Source organism: Lathamus discolor, chromosome Z (genome assembly GCF_037157495.1).
Source record: "Lathamus discolor isolate bLatDis1 chromosome Z, bLatDis1.hap1, whole genome shotgun sequence".
NCBI classification, from domain to species: domain Eukaryota; kingdom Metazoa; phylum Chordata; class Aves; order Psittaciformes; family Psittacidae; genus Lathamus; species Lathamus discolor.
The window spans coordinates 28,950,637-28,975,014 of NC_088909.1; the positions used below are offsets into that span (position 1 = coordinate 28,950,637).

The window sequence follows — 24,378 nt, forward strand, 5'->3', positions numbered from 1 at the left end:
GTGCTCTGGGGAGACCCCACCTGCAGTCCTGTGTCCAGCTCTGAGGCAGCAACACAAGAGGGACATGGAGCTGGTGGAGAGAGTCCAGAGTGGGTCATGGAAATGCTGCGAGGGGCTGTAGAGCAGCTCTACACTGGAGACAGGCTGAGAGAGCTGGGCTGGTTCAGCCTGGAGAAGAGAAGGCTCCTTAAGGGGAGACCTTAGGGCAGCTCCAGTGCCTAAAGGGGCTGCAAGAAACCTGGAGAGGGGCTTTGGACAAGGGCCTGTAGGGACAGGACAAGGGGAATGGCTTTAACCTGACAGAGGGGAGACTGAGATGGGCTATTAGGCAGAAGTTCTTCCCTGTGAGGGTGGTGAAGCCCTGGCACAGGTTGCCCAGAGAAGCTGTGGCTGCACCATCCCTGGCAGTGTTCAAGGCCAGGCTGGACGGGGCTTGGAGTAACCCGGTCTAGTGGAAGGTGTCCCTCTCTGTGGCAGGGGGTTAGAGCTTTTAGGTCCTTCCAACCCGAAGCAGTCTGTGATCCTGTGACGATTCTGTGAAATATTTCCTTTTTATAAAAGCAAAGCTGCCAAACTGCAAACTGGAACCGTGACCTCCTCAGAAATCTGCCAGCCCCGGGCAGCCGCCCCAGCTTCAGGGGCCTTTACTAGGACTGGAACTTTACCCCGACCGAGCTTCGCCCCTCGCAGGCCGCCGGCCCAGCGCCCACCCTGGACGCGGCAGTGGCCCGAGCGAGACAACGCAGCAGCGACATCTGCTTCCTTTCCCGCTCCACTTCCGGGTTCCCCGCCACGGCGCCGAGCGCTGACGTCACCGAGCACGGACCCCGGAACTGGAGCCGGAGGGGGGCGGGCGGTAATAGGAGCCGGAGCGGCCGCTCGTTGCCAGCCCCGCCCCGCCGGCGATGGGCGTCAGGTATGTGCTGCGGGCCGGGCCGGCCCCCCCCCCCCCCCCCCGCCGGGACAGGGACAAGGACAAGGACAAGGACAGGGACAAGGACAGGGACAAGCGGGCTGCGGGAGGGGGGCTGCCGCCTTCGCCCCGTCAGCGGCCGTGGCGCCCGGCCTCCCCCGGCCGTGCTTCCCTCGCAGCCCGTCCCCTGGCGAGAGCGCTGGGCGCGCGGCCTTGCGTGTGCGCGGCGGCGGGCTTTAGGCTGCGGCGGGGCTGGACGGGTCTATAGCTTATGCCAGCGGGCGGCCCGCGGGCTCGGGCTCGGCCCCGGGCAGGTTCCGCGGCCCTGGTGCAACCGGTGTGGGTCCGCGCGGTACCGCGGCCTCTGTGTCGGGCCGTCCACCTTGTCCCGTGGCCTCTGCTCCACGTGTTTGCATCTTCCTACACCGGGATGGAGCCCAGAGCGCCTGGTGGCAGCGATCGTTCGCAGCTGTCTGAACGGTTTAAAGGTTTCCCAAATACACGGCCACAGTCATTGCTGCAGCTTTTGGTGCTGTGATGAGCCGCTTCCACAAAACAAGACTTGTCAGTTTTCCGTGTTACCTAATGCAAGTTTTAAATGAGCATAGTTTTCCCAACTTCGGAGTACACTCGGGCTTGAGGGGTCACTTTCAGCCAGAGTTTTGCTTTCATTAGTTACGTGTGATTGAAAACTTCTCTCTGGAGTGAAGTTTCTCATAGTTGGTCTGGCAGCTTCAAAAGCCACATGAGGTATTTGTCACTTCTGAGTTGTGAAACACAGGGAGGTGATTTTTCACTTTATTACTGCAAGTTGGGTTTGTTTTGGCAATGAGATGACTCCAAACCCATAATCCTAAAACTTCAGATGTTGAGCATCTGTAGTGCTTTCACAAAAAAGCATGCACTTTGTTTTTTGAAGAAATCCTGGATTCTTTTTTTCTTCTATTTGAAGCTAAATACCGAAGCTTTCAATAAAGAATGTGCCGCTTTCCCTCCAGATAGTTAACCTTTAACTGTGGTGTTATGTGAGCCAAGCTGCTCTGTCTCATTAGGAGGGCTTAATGTAATGACTCTACACAAGATGTGGCATCAACTTTATGTTATTGCTGCATGAAGTATTTGGCAAATGTAGTTAAGTTTCAGTAAGCAGGTACCAGACCTTGGTAAGGACATACCAACACTGGTTAAAAAGGTGTCATAAAATCAACAGCAATTGCAAAAGTAACTGGGTGTCTTTGGTCTAAACTGCACCATAATTTGGGTGGCACAGTAAAGAGTAGGATGGTAACACTCTGCCTTCGAAGAAGCACAGTTACCACTAGTACAGTGAAAAGGTGGGGTCCTTTTAGCAATCATTAATATTTTCTTGGTGTCATTAGTGAGAGTGGGGGTGAAAGGGGGTTGGCAATATTTTGTACTGTCCCTGGTAAAGCCGTCTGATAATAACCTGTTGGTTAGAGATGTCTGTGGGACATTAAAATAAGGTATTATGTAATTAGGTAGGAAAAGATAAAGATGCTGTTGTGTAGGAAAAACTAAAGACTTGGCAGTCAAAGATACTTAATGTCTCAGGGGGTTATCACCAAGTGATACCAATGTAAAATATAGGAAGCATGTCTTCATATGGTCCTCTGGGTTGGGAATTGATCTGGTGTTCTGAGTGTTTCAGATATTATTTCAGTTTGGTTTTTGCTCACAAAAGTGCTGGTCTAAATTACAGAGTGGCTCTAGACAGAAGCCCCAAGTGGTGGCTGCCTCTGCTGCTGAAGTCGCTGCCATTACTTCCTGCCTGCCTGTGCTGGAGGTCTTGTGTGCCACCCCTGGTGCTGGTCTGGGCACTCCCCATACTGCCTTTGTCAAAAGAGGGTAGGCAAAGGCAGGTGTAATAATTACAGTGTTGAAGCTGACCTGACTCTTTGTATCTGAAATAGGTTAGCGGGTGCTGGTAAGTGTAGGAGCAAGATGAAAACTTCCAGCAGGCCAACAGTACTGAGCAGCTGGAGGTGGCCAGGGGCATCGTCATTTCAGAAGCATAGTGCATGCTCATAGTGCTGTCTGCCTTACTGAAATACCTTTAATTATTGGAGTTTTTTGCACCAGTGCCTGGATTTTGTCTGTGTTCTTCAGGTTGCTTATTCAGTGATTGCAGCCAATTATGACTGTATGTTAATCAGCTACTTGACTTGACCGTGGTCTTTACCGAACTGCTTTTTATGTACTGGTTAGCTAATGTTTGGGAGAGCCTCTCCTTATAATTACTCAGTGGGGATTTATCTGTTGGTCTCTCTTCTTTTTAAGTTCACAACCTTATTTTTTCTTTTGCCCCCTGAAGACTCGGCACTGACTTTGGAGGTTTTGTCCATTGCAGGCTCTATAGAAAAAGTTCTGAATACAGCTCTATTGCTGGTACTTTGAATTTGACCCAGTGTTCCTTTAGGGAACAATGTGCTGTGGTGACTGAGGAGTTTTTTAGATTTACAATAGATTCCTGGAATTCTTTGAAGTTAAGCATAGACAAAGAATGAATGGATATCTTTTTTTATTTTTTCCACTCGCTTACTGAAACAAATTGGATAACAGTTGGCAGGAAAACATCTACTTATGAAATTTAATGATGCCCTATGAATTTATTTTTCGTGTGTTATAGGAGACTGGTTTATTCTCTTTCTAAGTGTGGTCTATATCTATCTAGTTAGCCTGTAGATCAGTTTCGCCGATTTGCACTGAAATATGCAGAATTCCTGAAGTACAATTTAATGGGTTTTAATTAGTTGTTTTTCATGGATGTTCCTCAGTTTTTTAAGTGACATGGTTAGAATGTGCATTATATATACACGCTTCTTTTATTTTTCAGAGGAAGACTCTGGAATGAGGACTGACTACTGTTAGTGACTTTAACTATTCACAGCATTCTTCACACTGTACTTCTGATGTGACCGTGTCTTTCTGGAAAGTGAAAAGAGACAGCGTTCAATTTTCTATAGTCATTGCTTTTCTGCTCAGCTCATAGTTGGGTATTTATTAGTGCCAGTTTTGGCAGTGGGTTTTGTTTTATGGCTGGCTGCTTCTAGGAATGAGGCTGGGACCCACAAGTAGTTTCCCTCTAGCTACAGACCCACCCTGTTAATAGAATGCCCATGGTGCAGTTTCGCAGCCTGTTCACAGTTACGTTCCTACTGTTGGAAGGGACAGCCTGCCTTTCTTCTTCCTGCCCCATGGCTCCTGGACATAAGAGATCACCTGATTGTGTAGCAGTGCAGTTTTATGTAGTTGCGTTTATTCGCGTTACACTTTCCTGAAGAGTATTGGCCTCCAGCTTGATGTAACTGCAGTTTGTATTCTGTTGAGCAGGTGAACAGAGAGGAAAGATGAACCGTAGAATTTATCAGGCTAATTTTAGGTGTTTCTGCTTTACAGTTAATTTCCGGATTATTCCGGCTTCCTGTTGCCCAGCAAAAACTGAAGGGGATCAGTCTGTGCAAAGCCTGCTACGTAGTCATTTGAGGTTTGGAAGTACTGGTTTTTAATACCTACCTGAAATAAGTTTTATCTTAGCAACTACAATACGAGCTGAAACAATATATTTAGTACAGTGGTAAATTTAGGAAACTGCTCTGTCAGTAAATATTTTTTTTTTCTCAGGCAGACAAATGAAAGAAAGTGTTCTTTATCATATGCCTAGAAAGAGTGATGATGTTTAGAATGAGAAATGGTACATGGTGTCAGATGGACTGCAAATTGACCAGTTCTGGTGTTGACTGAAGCACCAATGGCACTGAATGTTGTTATTTGTGTTTATTGATGTTTGTGTACTTATAGTCAGGCCTATCATAATACGGTGTTCCTCTTGGTAGTTTATTATCAGTTGTTAATTAGGAAGTTTTCCTGTTTGCTGCTAATTTCAAGTCAAAGTTAATTTTTTTTTTTGAGAAGGACATATAAAAAATTTTTTTGACTGTATTGAAAATATTCTTGATTGCTCTTAAGTCCCTCCAGGCGTCTCCAAGAAATAGGTAAGAGATGAAATTTAATAAGAAGATATCTTTGGAAATTGTGCACTCTTTCCCGAGACAGCTAGTCTGGATTTGTCTGAATTGTAAGCCTCATAAAGTTGCCATTTTCCGTTTGCAGTTAAATATTTTAAGATATTTGTTTTGAATTCTCTGGACATTTCAGGTGCAATATACATACTGCACTGGTCTACTGAGCTTTCTTTGCCATTGACATTGCTTTATGCAGCTGGATGACAAAAGCTCCTGGTGAGACTCAGGAAAAATGGGTTCTCCTGTTGCTCATCATCCCTTTACTGAAGTATATTTTGGCTTAGGAACAGGCGTAGCGGACCTCATTTGTGTTTCATTTCTGCTACATGCTGGGAGTTAGGAGGTCTATTGTATTTTGCAGCCATTGTATACCTCTGTGCTTGAAGGAAAAAGCTATCTTGATTTATTAGAGAAATAACGGCTAGTCTTGGAAGACAGACAAGGTGATTCTGACTGATCATGTTGTCAGTGTGCCATGTACTCTTCAGGTTGTCTTGAATTTTGCATTGAAGACCAAGCCCAAAAAATAATGTAGTGATTAAACTTTCTTTTAAAGTTTTGCAAGCCAGGTTTCGCAAAGCCTGGAAATGAACATTTGAGTGGATGTTGTATTTGTGTGTAGCGCCATAAGCATATAATGCATGCAAATCTCAGTCTCCTTGTTTAGCTGAAGAAGATGCTAAACCATATTCTTTCTTTGCTTTCGTCCTTCTTGTCTTGAGCACTGGAGTATAGCCAGGCAATCTTGAAAACATCTGGGTTTTTTCTTAACAAATGAGTGTGTAATTCCTCTTGCAGTACATGTGTGCTATAAAGCCATCTCAAGAAATAAGATGTTGAGTAAGTGGACCAGATATAAATAAAAACAGATACCCATGGTCAAAAACGAAACTGGAAGTCTGTTGAAAGGAGAAATATGCTAACAGGAAGACTCAGTGAAAGAGCCATTATATAAAGGCATTATGGAAATATGGTGAAATGAGGGATAAGTAAGTGTGCTCATGCACACAATCTGTATCTCTGTTGAAGAATAATAGTCCGTGTACTGAAAGAGTATCTCTCCACTGAAGCATACAATTAAATCTTGTGAAATAAAATTTGAGTGACTGGGAATTGTGTGTATCTGTATGTTGGTAATTCTCAAGCTGCAAGACTGTGTTAATACAGCTGCTCACCCCCAAGGCAAGGTGAAAGATTTCAGGGTAGGCACGACCATCAAAATAAAGCAAGCTCTTATAAATGCAAACTTGCATTTGATGCATGCTAGTTGATAGGTAAAAAATCAGTGGAGTTTTCTTGATGCTTTATTCCAAATGTTTGCATTTTGGAATAGCAGGGTTTGAAACTTAGAAGAATAAACCATTACCTATCACAATGATCATTTATTGAGTCCTTTTGCTTTATCTGTATTTTATTTCTTGTGCTTGTCGGCAAATCAGGCTAAAAAGTTTTCAGACAACAAATGTGTGTTCCTGCCTTGTTCTGTCACCACAGTTGCGCCAGGTCATGAACTAAATCTGAAAATTCATAAGTATACTCTTAAAAAAAAAATAAAGGAAGGAGGAAGAGGAGCGTGAGAAGAAAGGTACTTTTAACCTGGATCAGGTTCCTGTTCTAGTTTAACTCAGATCTGTTTCTGTTAAACGGTTTGCAATGCATTGCTACAACCAACTTGTGCCAGCACAGCTGAGGAGATAGCATGGGTAGGGGGTGGGACCACTTAAGTCGTTTTGCAAAGATTTGTTGGGAATATGTCCTTTGATTCTAAGACCTGGGGGCAAAAACGGTCTTTGTTCTGTATTTGTTCTCTGTGACACAGTGGGGTACTTGTTATCTGTCTGGATGAAGTCGAGCGCAGCTTTCCCTTGGGTTAGATTTAACATTTCTCAGTATAAGAAATTATCCTCAATTTTTAGAAATTTCAAGCATGTTCTGATAATGGCAGCATGAAAGCTCCAGGTTATCTCACTTGGTGCTATGTCCAGTACGATAATGAAACTTTTATTTCCCACAACATGCAATAGATGCTTAACTGCCATGCTATGTAAGCTTTCGTATCTGTAGTAAACCACAGGTAGTATCCTGACTTGTGTTTTATTTCTTAAGACATGATTTTCTGTTGTCAGTGACTCAGAAACAGACATTTTTGGCATACAGTGCCATTTGTTCTCCATTGTTGCTCTTTCTAAATAGGTTATGTCTCTTGATTTCTGGCATCACATTGATGTGAATCATCCAACCAACTTCACTAATATCAGATAGGTTGAAGGTACCTTCCTGCAGGAGTGCTTTAAGTTCTTCTTCATTGTCTTCCCAGCAGCATTCTGTGGGCAATTAAAGATTTTTTAAAAAAACACTTATCTTTCAATTTTTTTTCTGTTAGTTCTGTTCTCCTTGTTTGTCTTTCTGGTGAGTATTTAAGTACACATAAAAATGTGGATAACTCCCTAAGGAGTAATTGTGAGAGGATCACACTGAAATAACCAGAAGTTTGAATTCCTGCATGTGTGAGGTAGTTGATTTAGGGAGGAGAGGAGGAATGGAAATATGCTGAGATGGGAATTACAGTATCTTAATGATACCAGTCAATATCTGCATTTTGAGAGGGAAGATGAGAGACTATTGCCTGTTTGTATCGGAGACAAACCACATTTTGCAAAGCTAGTAGTTAATGCCTTTGGGAAGCTCAAGAAACTTTGAGGTGGCATTTGCTTACCCAGTGATGTCCAGAGGAAATACTTAAAAGCACATTGCTTAGAAATTTTCTGAGAATTAACATCTTTAAACAGTACTACTAGTGGGAATATAAGAAAGCTTTGTACTTGTGGTAGTTTTAAACTATTGAGCTTTGCAGAGTACATGATGCTGTGATGTGGTGCCTCAGTGGTTTGGATGAGAAACACAGTATTTGACAAGGGTGTTTGGGTTTTTTTTTGACTACTTTTGTGTCAGGTCTCAGCTTCAGCAGTCTTAGTGTGTAAAAATATTCAGTGATTCCACCCGTACAAGACATGGTGTGCACTTTTCACAGTTTGGATGTGTCTCCTGGCACCACAGAATAACCAAGTGTGCCTGTTCCACCACTGTACTGTCATGAGGATGAGCAATGGAAGTGGACAACTGGGAGTTTGGCCTGAGGAAGACGCTTAATGGCTTTGTAATCCCCATGCTAATTTGGTAATGGCAGGATGAATGAAACCAGGGGACTGGAGTAGAGTAGATGAGTGGAAGTTTGGAATGAGGAGTTGAGTTGGCAGTGTTTCTGTGAAATCGCTTGAAAGGACGAATGAGGAGGGCTTGAGGAGGGATAGAATGGCACTAGAAGCTGTTGGGGTGGAACGATGGGGTGTTTGTGAAAGTATAGAGGATGATTAAGAGGCACTTAAACATGGGGGAAGAGGAATTGAGGATGGCAGAAATATCAGGGTTGCACTTAGAGCTCGAAAGAGGAAGGTCAGACGAAAAACTGAATAGCTCTTTATCAAGTGAACACTTTCATTCTACCTTTTGACAAAGGAGGAAATGCAGTGGAAAAAAATGAGATTATGTCTTTAGTATTGGTTTGCGTGGCAAGGTTTTGGTTGTGGGGGGCTGTGGGATGGCTTCTGTGAGAAGCTGCTGGAAGCTTCCCCATGTCTGACGGAGACAATGCAGCCTGCTCCAAGATAGCCCTACCACCGGCCAAGGCTGAGCCCATCAGCAGCAGTAGTAGTGCCCCTGGGATAAGATATTTACAAGGGGAATTAAAAAATAAACTGTGTCACTGCAGCTGGAGAGAGGAGTGAGAATGTGTGAGAGTAGCAGCTCTGCAGACCCCAAGGTGAGTGAGGAAGGAGGTAGGAGGTGTTGCAGGCGCCAGAGCAGAGATTCATTCCCCTGCAGCCCATGGTGCAGAACAGGCTGTCCCCTGCAGCTCATGGAGGTCCTTGGTAGAGCAGGGGGATGCCTGAAGAATGCTGTGAGCCTGGGAAGCCTGTGCTGGAGCAGGGTCTTGGCAGGCCTGTGGTCCCAGGGAGTAAGAAGCCCACACTGAAACAGGTTTGCTGGCAGGACCTGTGCCCTGGTGGGGGACCCACACTGGAGCCGTCTGTTCCTGAAGGGCTGCACCCTGGAGGGGATGCTCGCTGAAACAGTTCATGGAGAGCTGCAGCCCGTGGGAAGGACCCATATTGGAGAAGTTGGTAGATAGCTGTCTCCCATGGTAGAGACCCTGTGCTGGAGCACAGGAAGAGTGTGAGGAGGATGTAGCAGCAGAGACAATGTGGGATGAATTGACCACAACCCCTGTTCTCTGACATGTGCACTGCTGGAGGAAGGGGACGTAGGGTATTCAGAAGTGAAGGTGAGCCTGGGAGGAAGGTGTTCTAAGACTTGCGTGTATTTCTCATTACCCTACTCCAGTTTGATCTGTAGTAAATTAATTTCCCCACTTTGAGACTGTTCTGCCCATGATGGTAATTGGTGTGTATTCCCTCCCCTGCCTTTATCTCCGCCCACGAGCCTTTTGTGATATTTTCTCTTCCTTGTCCAGCTGAGGACAGGGGCAGAGCCGATAGTGGGCACCTGGCACCCACCTCACCTTTTTAATTACTTGGATGATGTTGGTGTAGAGAGTATGTTTATTAATTTTACATAGCACCAGACTGGGAGAGGATTCAAGTTCCGTGAAGAATAAATTTAGAATTTCCAATGGCTTAGAAAAATTGAATAAAAACCATCAAAGGAATAATGCTGTTTAAAAGGACAAATGCAAAAAGTACCGTGTTTAGATTAGATGGTTCCCTACATAAATACAAAATAGCAGTAATTCTAGAAAAAAGAATCTCAGATTTTGGGTGAATCATAGCCTGAACATGCGTCAGTAGCGCTGTGCTCTTGCAATAAGGGTAATCGTTCTTCTGGGATGTATAGTTAGAAGGGACATATTTAAACATATCACATGATAATTTCACTCCGCATTGCTTGGGCTTTGTCAGTTTTGGGCATCACATTTAAGAAATGTTTTGAGCCCATGGGAGAGTCTTCCAGGGGAACACAGCAAGAGTCTTCAGAAGCTTAGGGAAAAAAAAGTGCAATGGTGAAAGAGAATTTGCTCAGACTAGAGGATTTTAAGAGAGGCAGCAGTCGGCAGGTATAGGAAAGGATGCCAAAAAGAGAAAGGGCATAAACTTCTTAAGAGTCAGGAAGAAAAGGGCTGTGGCAAAGTTAGGAGAAATATGCTTCTGAAAAAGATAGTTTGACATTGGAATAGATTTTTATATACAGCCAAAATACTCATACCCTGTCAAGCAGGTTAGTTTAGTTGTCAGTGATACTGGGGGACATGGTTCTCTGTTACTGCTGGAGAGTGCACTATCACCCACTTCTTATGGAAAGGAGAGCTCCAGCTTTGGTGGGAAGGTTTCCCCTTGCCTTTCCTATTTCCTAAGACCTGTAGACTTGACAATGTTGTAATAGTGTCTTTGGGTAAGGAGGGCACAGATACTAAGTGTGTGCTATCATCTTTGGAAACATGATAATGGACACTTCAAGGTTTTATTCATATGCAGGATGATTTTAACCAGTTTATATGTGTTCTAGTGCACTTAAAATAATGGTTACCAGTAGAATGAGTAATACTCAGTGTTGTCAGCTTTCATAAATTTGTCATGGCTGTGGCCCTGATGGTTTTGACAGTTTCGTGATGATAAATTTTGGCTGTTACACACAAATTGAAACAGAATCAAAAAGAAATTCCTAAAAACACAAAACTGAAACCCCTGAGACCATGAGCTGTTCATTCTTGTTCAAGCACGCGCTGCACATAATGATTCTCACATTCCTTGTTAGAAGCTGTTCGTTGCTGTTGTGGGAGGTGACTAACATATGTGTAAATTTATATATATACACACACACAGAGACATACTTTTTGCATATTCATTTCTATTGCACTTAAAATTTTTCTTGTCTCCACAGAACAGCATGGTGGTTGTCTAGTCCAACACCAGTGCCCAGAGCAGGGTCACCTAGAGCAGATTACTTACAGCAGTGTTCAGTTAGCTTTTAAAATGTCCCAGAACAGAGATTCTGTAACATCTGTTCCAGTGCTTGACCACCCTAAGAGTAAGGGAGGTTTTCCTCATGTTCGAATGTCCAGTTTGTGCTCATTGCCTTCTCACTAGGCACCAGTGGGAGGACTGTGGCTCAGTGGTCTTTCCTCATCAGGTTTTTAATAGGGATTAACTCCACTCTGAGGCTCTTCTCCAGGCTGAATAGTCCAAGCTCTCTCAGCCTTTCCAGGGTGCTCCAAGCCTTTAAATGTCTTTGCAGCCTCCCACTGGTCTTGCTCCAGTATGTCTGTGTCTCTGTCATACTGGGGGGTCTGGAACCAGACACATCACTCCAGATGTATCTCAGGAAGGAAGACTAGAGGAGAAGGACTGTGTCCCCCAACCTACAGGCAGTGCTTTTCCTGAAGCAGCTACAATGTCATTGCCAGCATCTTCTTCACAGCCTTGTTTCTCGAGGTCTCATTCTAAGCTTTTGAGCAACAGTAGATATATATGGTCTTGAAAATACTCGTTACCTTCTTCAAAATTGTGATGTTTTCCATTTCCAGACTTAAGCTTGAAATAATATTCATGATGCTTGGTGAAGTTTCAGTGACAGCAGCACAAAAGGTATATCCCTTTGAGTGGAGAAATTTGCTTCAGCTGATTCTTGCAAGAGTTGAGAAGTACTTTGTAGTGGAGTCATTTTTAGGTCTAGGCTTATTTTGGTAGTTGCTTTCCATTTAGTTTAGAACCTATACCTAATTCTTACAGTAGTTAAACACTTGGCTGGTTAAGACATGTTTTACCAGCAGTATAAAAATATTGCTCTCACTGTTACAGTTGGCTTGGTTTTAAAGCACTTGAGTCCTAATTTCAGATAATTTTTCATGTGGAGTAAAGGATGCTTAAGTTCTTAGTTGCTTTTAGTACTGAATGTCTCCAAGGACAGTGGTCTGTCCCTGTCCCTCTTCCCATATTTTTTGGGGGGGAACTTTATCAGATATTTTGTGTCACCTTCTGGATTGTACCAAGTCTGCTAAACTTCACCTACATCAAGAAGGCTTTTTTTTTTTTTTTCCTAGTGTTGCTTTTATTTTATTAACAAGGTTGGGGTTTTGTTATTATTACTTTCCATCTGCTTTTCTCTCTCATTTTAACTGTTTTTTTCTGTATCTTTTTTCATGGTTTACAGTAGAATTTAATAACAAAGCATGGACAGTCTGAAATTTTTGGTTTCTCTAAGATTTTCTTTCTTTTCCTCTTTCCTCCTTCTCCAGCACAAGGAAATTTAGGGCAAAAGGTTTTTGCTTCTTCACACTGTGTCACATCTTTAAGCTGTTGTAACTGAAATGTTGCTTCTGCTTTCATTTGGGAATGTTAAAAGCATAAAGGATTGAAGGGTTGGCTACACTATCATGTGGATCCTTGTAACTGTGCTGTGCTGTAATTGTTCTTTGGTAGTTGATGTGATATTTTTCTTTCCAGGTTCATTGTGTCCTATGTTTATTCTGCTAATGTGACTTTACAGTGCTTGATGAAGCTTTCAGTTAAAAAAAAATACATTCTAGTTTATGTAAGGATACTGTGGTGCTGTTTCAGTGCAGATTTTGTTGAAAATTGTCAGTTATGTGAGAAAATGTATTGCTTTCAGAATTGAGTTAGTGAGGCTGCTGCAGGTTTGTAATTTTTCCACTTTGTAGTGTATCTCTGCTTTTCTTGTGTTAATTTTCAGGTAGTCTTGAAGCAGTATGGCCAGCTGCTCTAGAGGTTGGTATAAAAATAAGAACTTCAGCATGGGCAGACCTTAGTACGCATGTATTTTGTTTACATGACTTTTCGGGGTTGGACATTATCCATCTGATCATGAGCTGACACAAAGGTAGAATAATGGAACGGATTGTTTACCCTTGTCCTCTAAATACTGTTCTTTATCCATAAACTGTCTTGTAGCTGTTACATTTTTTGGCTACCACATTATTCAAACGTCTAAGTTGTGTTTAGCAGCAGTATTCCTTCTATAAAGGCACCTAATTGCAGTCTGAGTCAAAAAGACTGCTACTTCCTCTGATGTAATGGTTAGTCATAGTCTTTTCTGAGAGTGGTTATTAATGTTGACCCAAAGAATGATAAAAGCAGCTTTAAGGGAAGTCCTTTGTTAATAATTTTAAATAATATTTGGAATGATAAGGAAATCCTAGAAGATGGGAAAAGTGCTGACAGTGTGTCAGTATCAGTACTTGGTAGAGAAGAGTGGTTCAATCCAGACAATAATAGATTGTTTAGCTGTCTGACACAACCTGGGTAACATATGGGGATCCTAATGAAAAATTCTGTTACTAATGAAATGGCAAAATAAACTGTTCAGGTAATGAGTTTGGTTGATTGCAGTTACTGCTCCAGTATAACAGATGCAACATTTTGTAAAGGGAGTACTTTAAGGTGAATCTCATTCAAATTTCAAGACTGTTTAGTATCAATAAAATAGGCATGTCATGAGGCACTTGATGTCTTTCTGAAAAGTTTTAAGTAACAGTTATTAGGAGTTTAGTCTTCCCTAAATACTGCTGAGGAGTGATCTTCGGAAATACTGTTAAATCATTGATTTTGTTTTCTAGTAGCAGTACTGGCTGGGCTGTAGCTCTGCTAAAAGGGAGCTGGAGGTGCTGTGGGATGGCAAGCTGAACAGTGCCAGCGGCGTGTCCTTGCTTGTACTGGTAAAGCGTACCTAGGGTACTATGTATGTTTTTTTCCCTCATTTCAAGAGGGGCATTGAAAAATTAGAGAAGCACTCATCACCAGGATGATTAGTATGCTGGAAGGAAGTCAGGTTAGAGAAGGTTAGAGAAGTCAGCATTTGGTGAAAGGTTCAAGGAAGTCTGTAGAGGAGAGAAGGCTTGGAGAGATGTCATCAGTCATCCAGTACCTTCTGGTGGTTGTAGAGGAGTTGTGTTTTCTGTTCATAAGGATGCCTGGTGAGAGAAGAAATTTCATCTGTGTATAAGAGAAAGAAAATCTGTTAGAAATACTAAATATTGGAGTAAGTTCCTCAAAGGCATAGCAGAATTTCACTAACTGGAAATATTGAAAGCTTGTCTTAGCAGCACCCTGGCTTACCTGATACAAGTTATAACAAAGGGAAGGTCCAGTGGAAGCCTGGGAACCAGACCTCTTCCAGACATCTTTTCCAGCCTAGAAAGGCACTGCTCTACAGTGCAATGGTTACAGCTGTCTGGCAATCTTGGCTTTGTGCAGAAATAGCAGGGTTGTAGATAAGACAGTAGCAGAGCTGTCTAGAGAAGTGTGATTAAAGTTAACTGACTGAGGCAATTAATGGAATATTTTTAATGTAAATATTAAGTTTAGTGTAAATATTCCATTTTTAAAGCTGAACCAGTAAGAAAAATGAAATTTAATTGTTTGGTTTTTTTTTTTAATCTTTGTTCTTTTTATTGTTTTGTAATGGAAAGTAAAAGAGGAGCCACTAATGTGAAAAAATCCAAAATAGTTATGATGCAGTCAAAATTTTAAGATGCAGTTAATTTAAATATTGAGCTAAAAGGATAATGTGTTTATATTATTCACATTTTGTGTATATATATATATATATCAATGTAGTGCTGGTTTTTGACAGTCAGCAGAGGCAAATCTGTGGATTGCATGTGTTTAACAGGGCTATTTGCTTTGCCTGCCGCCTAGTTGAAATGAAGCAGTGCTTCTTGGTTCAGCTGGCCAAAAAGCATGTGCTGCCCCTCAAGTTGAGGGCAGAGCAAAGATGTTTGAGATACTGTACTAGTAAAGCTGGGAGAAATGATAAAATCGAGGAGACGGATATCCTACAGCAGGAGAAGCTATGGGCAGAGCTGTAAGGCAGATTTCTTGAGGCAGATGCTGGTGCAGAGAGGAGATAGGCATATTATGAGAGTTTGGGGGCTTTTAGTCTGATTCTGAAATAAGTTATTTTGATGATGAACTGATGTCTTCAGTAGCCCTGTGTGTTCATTTCAGTTGTGCATGATTTGATTCTGCATAGCATCCATCTGTTATAGATATTTCTGTGTCATCAGAGTGTCTGCATTAAACATAGAGTAGTGGAGTGTTGATATTTATTCTTTTCGTGTGCACATTCTGGAAGGTGTTGGAGGAAACAGGCATGTCACAGAAATCTGGGTGCCTCTTAGTTTTCCCTAGTCTCTTTTTGTGCACCTCCTCAGCATGGAGCCTGGAGTAGAATTAGAAATATCTTCCTGTGTGTGAGGACCTGGGCTGCAGACCTAGATTAACTGCATTTCTACCTGGTCTGTCTGTCTTCTTTTCAGGAGTCTGAATGGCAGACAGCCCCTTCTGAAAGTCATACTATTACTTAAGAGCAAAAGGGGAGAGAAAAAAAAAAGTGGTTTTAAAGTACTAGAGACATATGCATATGTCTAGGGTTTTTTAGCAGCTTTTGATGGTAGACTAAGCAGGAAGCGTTTCCCTAGAGTTTTCCAGTCTCTCTCTCTCTTCTTCTGTGGCCGTCCTGCAAATTACTTTGGTGTCTGTCCTAAGAGAAGGCTCTTTTAATAGTCTTCGAGTTTTATGGTGTTCAGAGGCCCTTTTCTCTGACCCATGGGATTGCTTGAGAGAAGATGACATTAAAAAAAGATTAAAAATTCTGGCTTTGTCCTGTAACTGCTTAGTATGTACAGAGATGAGGCTACTGAGAGTCAGTCTTCTCTACCCCATCTTTCAAGCCAGAATCTCGTTAAAACTGACAATGTAGTAATATTAAAATGTCATCCAAACCAGTTTTTTTTTTTAACAAACAATCACAGAATAGTTTCAGGTATGTTATGAGGTAATATTGTGCAAAGTCCTTGTGACTCATCCTTGCAACATACACTGACAGGAATATCTGGTTCTGTAATTAAAGAGCACTTCACACAAATCTGACATGTTTTCAAAATGATTATATTGCTTCAACATTTTTTTTTTTTTTTGTCCTCATCATCTAAGATGTAGCCCTGTGCATTAATGGAACAACACAATACAAATCTTGCACTGAATATGGCATTATTACACGTTGCATGGGGTTTTTTTGAGTCTTTAATTGCAGAACACCATTAGTTCTTCATAAACATTAATTCCTTGAATTTTCCCTAGCATTTGTTGTTTGTGAAGGATTATTACCAGACTTTGAAGAAGGTGGTGGAGAAAGGCATCTTGAAATTAATGTCCTACTCATCATTGTACAATTGGGTGCTGAGATTGGTAGAGCTGGGGAAGATACTTCAAAGTTCTTAATCTGGGAATCCACCCGCCCATAGTTCTGAGCATTGAAAGAAATCATTCAGGCTGAATGCCTGGGAAATATACAAAAAAATAAATATTAAATATAAAAAAAGAAATATAAAAAGAATATAAGGAAATCTAAAAATGTTTCAGTTTTCAAGTATTCAATAATATTCCATAAGAACATCTGCAAATTATGAATTGACCTCTCAATGCAGCGTTCTCTGTGCAGTATTCTACTGTCTTCACTTTTTCTGTCCCCAGAGTTGCCTGCATGATTTGTCAGATAACTATCCATCTGCCTCAACAGAAGTAAGGCTATTCATACACTTAATTATTGATATTCTGGAGATTTAAGAGAGTACTGTATTATGCATTGTTGTGGTTTAGTTGTATGCGTGTTGTAGGCAGCCCCGTATATCTGCTTCCTCATTCTCTGTGCATTGGGATGGTGGAAAGAATCAGAAGGGTGACAGCGAGGAAACTCGTGGATTGAGATAAAGACAGTGCAATAGTTAAAGCAAAAGCTGTGCAAAAGCAAGCAAAGCAAAACACAGAATTGCAGGTGTTCAACCATCCCCAGGAAAGCTGGGCTTCATCACGTGTAAAGTGTCTTGGGAAGACAAACACCACAGCTCTGAACGTCCCTTTTTTCTCAGATTTATTGCTGAGCATGACAGTATATGGCACATAATATTGTTGGGGTCAGCTGTCCTAGCTGTGCCCCCTCCCAGCTTCTTGTGCACCCCCAGCCTGCTTACTGGTGGGACATGGTGACAAGCAGAAAAGGCCTTGATTTCATGTGAGCACTAATAACTAAAGTGTCCCAATACTACCAACATTATCCATAATATTTGAAAAATCCTGGCAGTCTGGTGAAGTTCACGATGACTGGAAAAAGGGAGATACAACCCCCGTTTTCAAGAAGGGGAAAATGGAAGACCCAGGGAGTTACAGACCAGTCAGTCTCACCTCTGTGCCTGGCAAAATCTTGGAGCACATTCTGCTGGAAGGCATGCTAAGGCACATGAAAAACAACAAGGTGCTTGGTGACAGCCAGCATGGCTTCACTAAGGGGAAATCCTGCCTGACCAATTTGGTGGCCTTCTATGATGGGGCTACAGAACTGATGGACAGGGGTAGAGTGGTTGATGTCACCTACCTGGACTTGTGCAAAGCGTTTGACACTGTCCCATATGACATCCTTGTCTCTAAATTAGAGAGACATCAATTTGATGGATGGACCACGCGGTGGATAAAGAACAGGCTGGATGGCGGCACACAAAGAGTTGTGGTCAATGGCTCAATGTCTGGCTGGAGACCAGTAATGAGTGGTGTCCCTCAGGGATCGGTGTTGGGACCGGTCTTGTTCAACATCTTTGTCGCTGACATGGACAATGGGATTGAGTGTGCCCTCAGCAAGTTTGCTGATGACACCAAGCTGTGTGGTTCGGTTGATATGCTGGAGGGAAGGGGTGCCATCCAGAGGGACCTTGACATGCTTGTGAGGTGGGCTAATGCCAACTTTATGATGGGTGTTGGTTGATGAGAAAATGAACATGAGCCAGCTTCAGTGTGTGCTCACAGCCCAGAAAACCAACTGTATCCTGGGCTGCATCAAAAGGAGTGTGACCAGCAGGTCGAAGGAGATGATCCTGCCCCTCTACTCTGCTCTCATGAGACCTCACTTGGAGTGTTGTGTGCAGTTCTGGCATCCTCAACACACAAAGGACATGGAAATGTTGGAACAAGTCCAGAGGAGGGCCACGAGGATGATCATGGGACTGGAGCACCTCCTGTATGAAGACAGGCTGAGAAAGTTGTGGCTGTTCAGCCTGGAGAAGAGAAGGCTGCGTGGAGACCTCATAGCAGCCTTCCAGTATCTGAAAGGGGCTTATAAGGATGCTGGGGAGGGACTCTTCATCAGGGACTGTAGTGATAAGACAAGGGGTAGCAGGTTCAAACTTAAACAGGGGAAGTTTAGATTGGATATAAGGAGGAAGTTCTTTAAGGGTGGTGAGGCACTGGAATGGGTTGCCCAGGGAAGCTCTGAATGCTCCATCCCTGCAGTGTTCAAGGCCAGGTTGGACAGAGCCTTGGGTGACATGGTTCAGTGTGAGGTGTCCCTTCCCATGGCAGGGGGTTAGAACTAGATGATCTGAAGGTCCTTTCCAACCCTAACTATTCTATGATTCTATGACACTGTTTTCATCACAAATCCAAAGCATAGTTCTCTATCAGCTACTGTAAAGCAAACTACTGTGTCGCAGACAAAACCAGTGCATGTATTCAAAGCTGTTGCTACTGCAGAAGAATTCTGAATGATCATTTTGAACCTCGTTTGCAGTTGGTAAGACTGTCTTGTTCACCTCCCAGGTGCTGTGTTGAGGTCGTACTCCCTCTTTCTATTATTTTGACATCTTTATTGGATCATGTTTACATGGATAAGTTTATGAAATTCAGTTCCAGCATTTCAGGAAAATTAAACTGAAATAATTAAAGTATCAGTGTGTGGAATCTTATTGTCACTGCCTTGTATAAACAGCCGAGTTGCTGACATGATTGGGTCGCTAATGCATATAGCTCATAGTCCAGTGTATATAGCTCGTAGTCATCTGCTTTTTGAGCTTACGGGGTGAATAACACTGAAACGGAGCTGCTGTGCATATCAGCCTTTATTGTCATGTACTTTATCAGCAGGTTCCACCACCATTTGATAAAATGTGGCGATGTACACATTTGATAAAATGTGGCGATTGAGAGACTTCGTGATCTTTGTATTCTAGTGGTTAAAGATGGTCTTCTAGCATCTATTACTCCCCTCCTGTTCATCTTCCCTCTGGCTTTTTGCACCTGTATGGAGCATGCGTTAGGCAAATACATACATTTTCTGGAAATTCTGATAAGTCTTAATAAGTCTATAGTAAGTATGTGCAAAAAACATTTTTTACTTGGGCAGATCTGTTCAGGCTTTAAGAGGCACACACTGGAAAGCTGATCCTCTGGCTAAATTTCTGATCTCTGCAACAAGCAGATGCTGTAGCTGCTCATTAACATCAGCAGAGCTGAGCAGAAGATACTGTCTCTGAACCTTCTTCATATACAAGAGATATTTTAGCTGAACTTTTTCAAAACCTAGTCTAAAGTTTAGTCTAAAGCATACTGGAAGTAATTGGCTTTCAAAGCTGAAGTTTGGCAAACCTGTAAGAAGCTGAAAAGAGGGTCTTGTAAGTAGAGGGAAGAGAGGTACGACCTTAATTGATGCAGTTCTTACTGATGTCATCTGTAGAGCAGTAAAAGCTGAAATAGGTAAAATCCAATTATAGACAGAGAATCCTACTAAGAGTAAAGTAGGGGTTTTTTTGCTTTGTGGAACCAATACCGAGAAGGGACTAGAGCCAAAGTGTCACCCAGCCATCTCTCAGAAGAAAAGCTGGGTCTTAGTCATCAGCCTAATTGCACATATCTGACCCACACTTGTCCCTAGCTTGCTTGGCATTTTAGTTTACAAAGAACAGGGCTCTAATTCAACTGTATTGTAATGAAGCAGTGTAATAAAAGGATTCTGATATCTCCTGTTCAGATTACATTCAGATAGCCTTGATGAACTTGTGCTGTTTGAAAATACTTTTGTGTTTTTTCCTTGTGTTGCACTTGTGGTGGGTTAGCACATCAATTATTTGTAGCCTCATTTGGAACATTTGTAGCATTGACTTAGTTTCAGGTATTGCTAATGTAGAGCCAAATTATATACTACAACTTTTGCCGCATCTCAAGCTAAATTTACGCAATGAAGACTAGTTGAAGTCTTCACTGAAATCTGTGTATGTGTGCATTTGTTTCAGAGTCAGAATATGTGCAGTCGTGAATCCATCAGCTCTATAGTTGCATATTTAGAGGTATGATGACAATGTAGCCCTTTGTTTTCTCATGTGAAACTATGAAACAAGAATATTTCTACTGCCAAATTATTTTGAGTATTGCTGGGCATAGAGTTGAAGAGGCACAGAATATGCGTAAGATATTTTGTGATCAAATACTTCAGTTTACATACGAAAGCAAGATACATAAAAATAAATATACATTGTCATGGCAATAAACTTAATTACTATAAGTATTTCTTCAGGTGATATAGTAACTTGCTTGTTAGGAAGAATGCTTTGTGTAGCTCATGCTAAAAAAAATATCACAGAAAAGATGTTTTTAAAAGAAGTATCCAAGTAATTGTACAGAATAACATATGTAAAATAATCTCTACTTGCTATGAGAGACTTGATGATAGTGTCTGGGAATTACGTGGAGTACTCAATGTATGAAGTTAAAGATCACTGGGGCTAGAAACTGATGCCTAAAATAAACTGCATATTCCTGCATATGGGAGAGCTTTATAATTTTCCCACTATTCATTTCTGCACCATCAGACTATAGTTGATTTGGAACCTGTCTGTCAAAGAAAGGAAATCCAACCTCTCGTGTAATTTTTTCAATTTGTTATTTAAACATACACCAGTGAGGGATTCCACAAAATGCGGTGTTCATACAAACAATGTATAAAATACTGTGTGCTTGTTTCATCCTCATTCTAATATCAAGTCCTCCCTCCAGTGGCTGCTGTAACATTTTTTTAGTTTGTCAGACAGAACTGGAAATTCTGTCTCCGAAAGCTGAATTCTGATTTATTTATTTATTTGCTTTTTGGTGCTTCCAGCTTAGCAAGTGTACCTGTTACCTACTCCTCTGTCAGTGGTGGGGTCTTCATCTGTTTAAGGAAGAAGGGTATCCATTGTAGAGACAAGAATGCCAGGGCTTCTTCATTTCTTCATTGATTTATCTGATTAGGGGATGGGGGTTTGTTTACCAAGATACATCTGTTCAGATAAATTTTATGTTTCTTCCCTTGGGTAATAACAAGTTATTGAGCATCTGTATGTGTTTTGTAACTGCATTAATGTATCTACACCCAATTATGAATTTTCAAATATTGTGTAGGGAGTACTACTTAATTTGTATGACTACAATAATTTTAATCTGGGCTATCACAAAGCACTATCACTGTCAGTTTGTAGCACACCTAATAATTTTAACTGGAATTAGTTTGTTTCTTTTCTGAGTGATTTAGTAGAATGTACATAGTTTTGTGCTGCAAATGTACGAACTGATGATGAACAAAATTTTGTATTCAGTGATGTTTCGTCAGTGGGCTGTTTGGAGGCGTTTGAGAAAAGCCTTTAATACCATCCATGTGTGTGAATAGTCATTTGAGTCATTGGAATGTTTACATTGACTAAATTATACACTAGAAAATACAAACAAATGTCTCTGTGGTTTTGCTGTTATTTTTGTTGATTACCTTTGTTACGAGTACTGAGTTGATGAAGGTGTTAGCCAAAAGATGTACATTTTGACTGAATCATGTTGAGCTGTGACATAATGGTACACAATCGAAGCAGAGCTTTCTTGATAGAATTGTGTCTTCAAAAGACTTCTGGCAGTGTACTGTCATTTCACATCAGCGTAATCTGAACAGGCTTCTGCAAAGGAACATGTCAAAGTCTCCTGTATGTCCAACTTGTGGAATGGATCATAGGACTTTCTTCAACCCCAACTTAAAAAACCAAACAACCAACCTTAAATTGCTGAATTTTTCCTTAATCTACAAGAAAATATTTCATTTAGTAGGTGTTCTCCAAAGACAATAGAAAAATAGTCTTTATTACACTTATTTGTGGGTTGTTTGGTTTTTTTCCTGCTGATACAGTTCATGGAAAGACATCTATAGTAAAGTATATTGGGGAAAAGAATAGAACAGTTTGGTAATGACTGACAGATAAAACGAAGAACCAAAGAAAGATGAAGGGAAAAAGAATTCAATGCATGGAAGTCTTTTTACTGAGAAGGAGGAAATGGTGATTGTGATGTGGTTGTTTGCTCCCCTGGTGTCAGATTCAGGATGAAAGAGAGTACAGATTTGAATGTCTGGGTTGACTTCTGTGCACTAGGAGAAATTTATAAATATATTTTGCATGTAAATTCTCACCTTGAGAATATCTAGGTTCATTCTGTATCTGGACATTTACTTTATACATTTCAGTGCCGATAACACAGTGGTTCAAAATGTGCTCCATCTATTTTTTACTAAAACCAAAACTAAATAGTACAATAAGAGCAATAAAGTGGAGTTAATTGATGATGAAAATCCTTACAGATTGTGGAAGTCCTATTGTTTATGTTTTGTGTTTTCTTATATCTTCTACTTTGGACTTACAAAGTGTGGTGCTTCTTTAAAAGGTTTACCATTTACTGATATTACATTATAATCACAAAAAAGAAGGATCAATTAGCTAAATGTCCTTTTAGGATTAGGGTAAAGTTAGTGTTCTTTCTTATGAACTTGAGTCTTTGACCAAACTTGATTCTGGAGTGTGTGTCACACTTCCTGTAAAATGTCTTAATACAGGATAGTGTGATGAGACTTCAGTGTCCAGTATAAATTTCGAAGGAGTGGAAAGTTTTCATTTTACCTTGCATATCCTAGGGATTTATAATACTTACGAAAGTTTTGCTTTAGAAACAAGTTCTGGGTTTTTTGTGACATAAGCAGTAGGAAATGAGATCTGTTGAAATAGAAGTCAGTTAATCTCTTAATTTCCAACTCTTGTTGATTTTCAGATTGCCCACTGAAGATTAATGTACTTCTACCTCAGTATTCTAAATCTGTTGACGGTTTGGGTAATGATGGCTCAGCTCCAGCCAGGGTGCCCAGATGAAAAAGAGAAGACAACTGCATTAAAGGGTATGAGTCTCTCTGCCTTCTCTATATATATATTGACATTTCAGAAACAGTTACTAAAGAAAGGAAAATAGTTTGATGTATCTATGGGTTAGAGTCTGGGAACTGCAGTAATGGAAAAGACTGTTAGTCTGTCTATACTAATGCTTTTTGTCTAATGGTGTGTCCATTATCAGTATTTTCATAACAAGATATGAAAAATAATGATCTGTGGTAACAGAATACTATATTCATTCATTTTTAAATTTTCATAATTAGCCTTTGAGAAAGTTTGCTGGTGTTTCTGTGTTCTTAGTTTCTGGGAGTTGTCATTTAATTTTTATGCCACTTATAATTATAAAACCTTATTACAGCTTTTAAAAATCTCTGACAAAAATGTTAGCAGGGAAAACATTTTCAGGGCATTGACTGCCATGTTGATTTTATAAAGTGGGTTTTTTTGTATTATTTCTTTTAAAAAATCAGTGGACTGAAGTGACTTAGCGGAGTAATTTTCCTGAGGAAAAAAACCCTATATTACAGCTTTCGTACAGTGTTTTTCAGTTTTGGAAGTACGTGGAGTTGGTTAGACCTACAAGTGAGCTAAGCAAACATTTGATTTAAATTGCTTGCATCATACATTTACTCACTAAATTGTCTTTCAAAAGAGAAAAGAATATACCTTGCAACTCCAGTGTAAAAATCTGATTTCTGCGGAAGTATTGTTAGAAATATGTGTTGTTATACAGTGATGGTAGATGGTGTTTGTTCAGTTACAGCTGTATTTTTGGAAATGTTAGATGAAAACCTGTGTGGTGTTTGTTTCAAAACTTCTACTAATTCTGTCAAATTAATGTTTTTTGAGATGATTCTTCATGATGTGAAAAGTAAAACTCCGGTTTTATACTTGCCAATAATTTGATTGTCCAAGAAATAAATACTCCAGATAATGAAAGCTTTCTCTGAGGATGTTGTTTTCTTCATGCAACCTAGTGAGCTCCCATTTTGCTAGAGAAGGAACTCTCAAAAATGTTGAAGCTAATTTTCAATACATTTTAAACACTGTAGAAATTCCAGAGGATTAACGTGCCAATACTAAGCTTAGGTAATGTGGGTAACCTGTAGGCTTGTCACTGGTGACAAGACTAAGCAGAAATAGTGATACAAAATGTATTCAAATAATGATTTAAAGTAATTAAAGGATGGAAGTGTAGTTAATGTCAAACAAAGAAAGTTTAAAGAAAATGAGTCTTTTCAAACTGTTTTCTTTGAGCTACTGTTTTGGGTGCTAAAGGTACAGTATACTTAGAATACTTAACACATTTCCTTGGTTTAGTACATGGTATCTTGATT

The 24,378-nt window shown here is 40.9% G+C and overlaps 1 protein-coding gene across 3 annotated transcripts in view; it reads left to right on the plus strand.

Annotated features, from left to right (window-relative positions):
* Nucleotides 1-827: 827 nt before the first annotated feature.
* ARB2A (ARB2 cotranscriptional regulator A) overlaps nucleotides 828-24,378 on the plus strand; it is a 298,119-nt gene continuing 274,568 nt past the window's right edge. For 2 of the 3 annotated variants that reach the window (XM_065662653.1, XM_065662655.1), the window contains exons 1-2: nucleotides 828-916; nucleotides 22,926-23,049. In XM_065662653.1, coding sequence (XP_065518725.1) covers nucleotides 22,944-23,049 — 106 coding nt within the window. In that variant the 5' untranslated portion in view covers nucleotides 828-916; nucleotides 22,926-22,943. Of the gene's footprint in view, nucleotides 917-4,330; nucleotides 4,419-22,925; nucleotides 23,050-24,378 lie in introns of all 3 variants that reach the window. The other variant, XM_065662654.1, reaches the window with a different exon arrangement.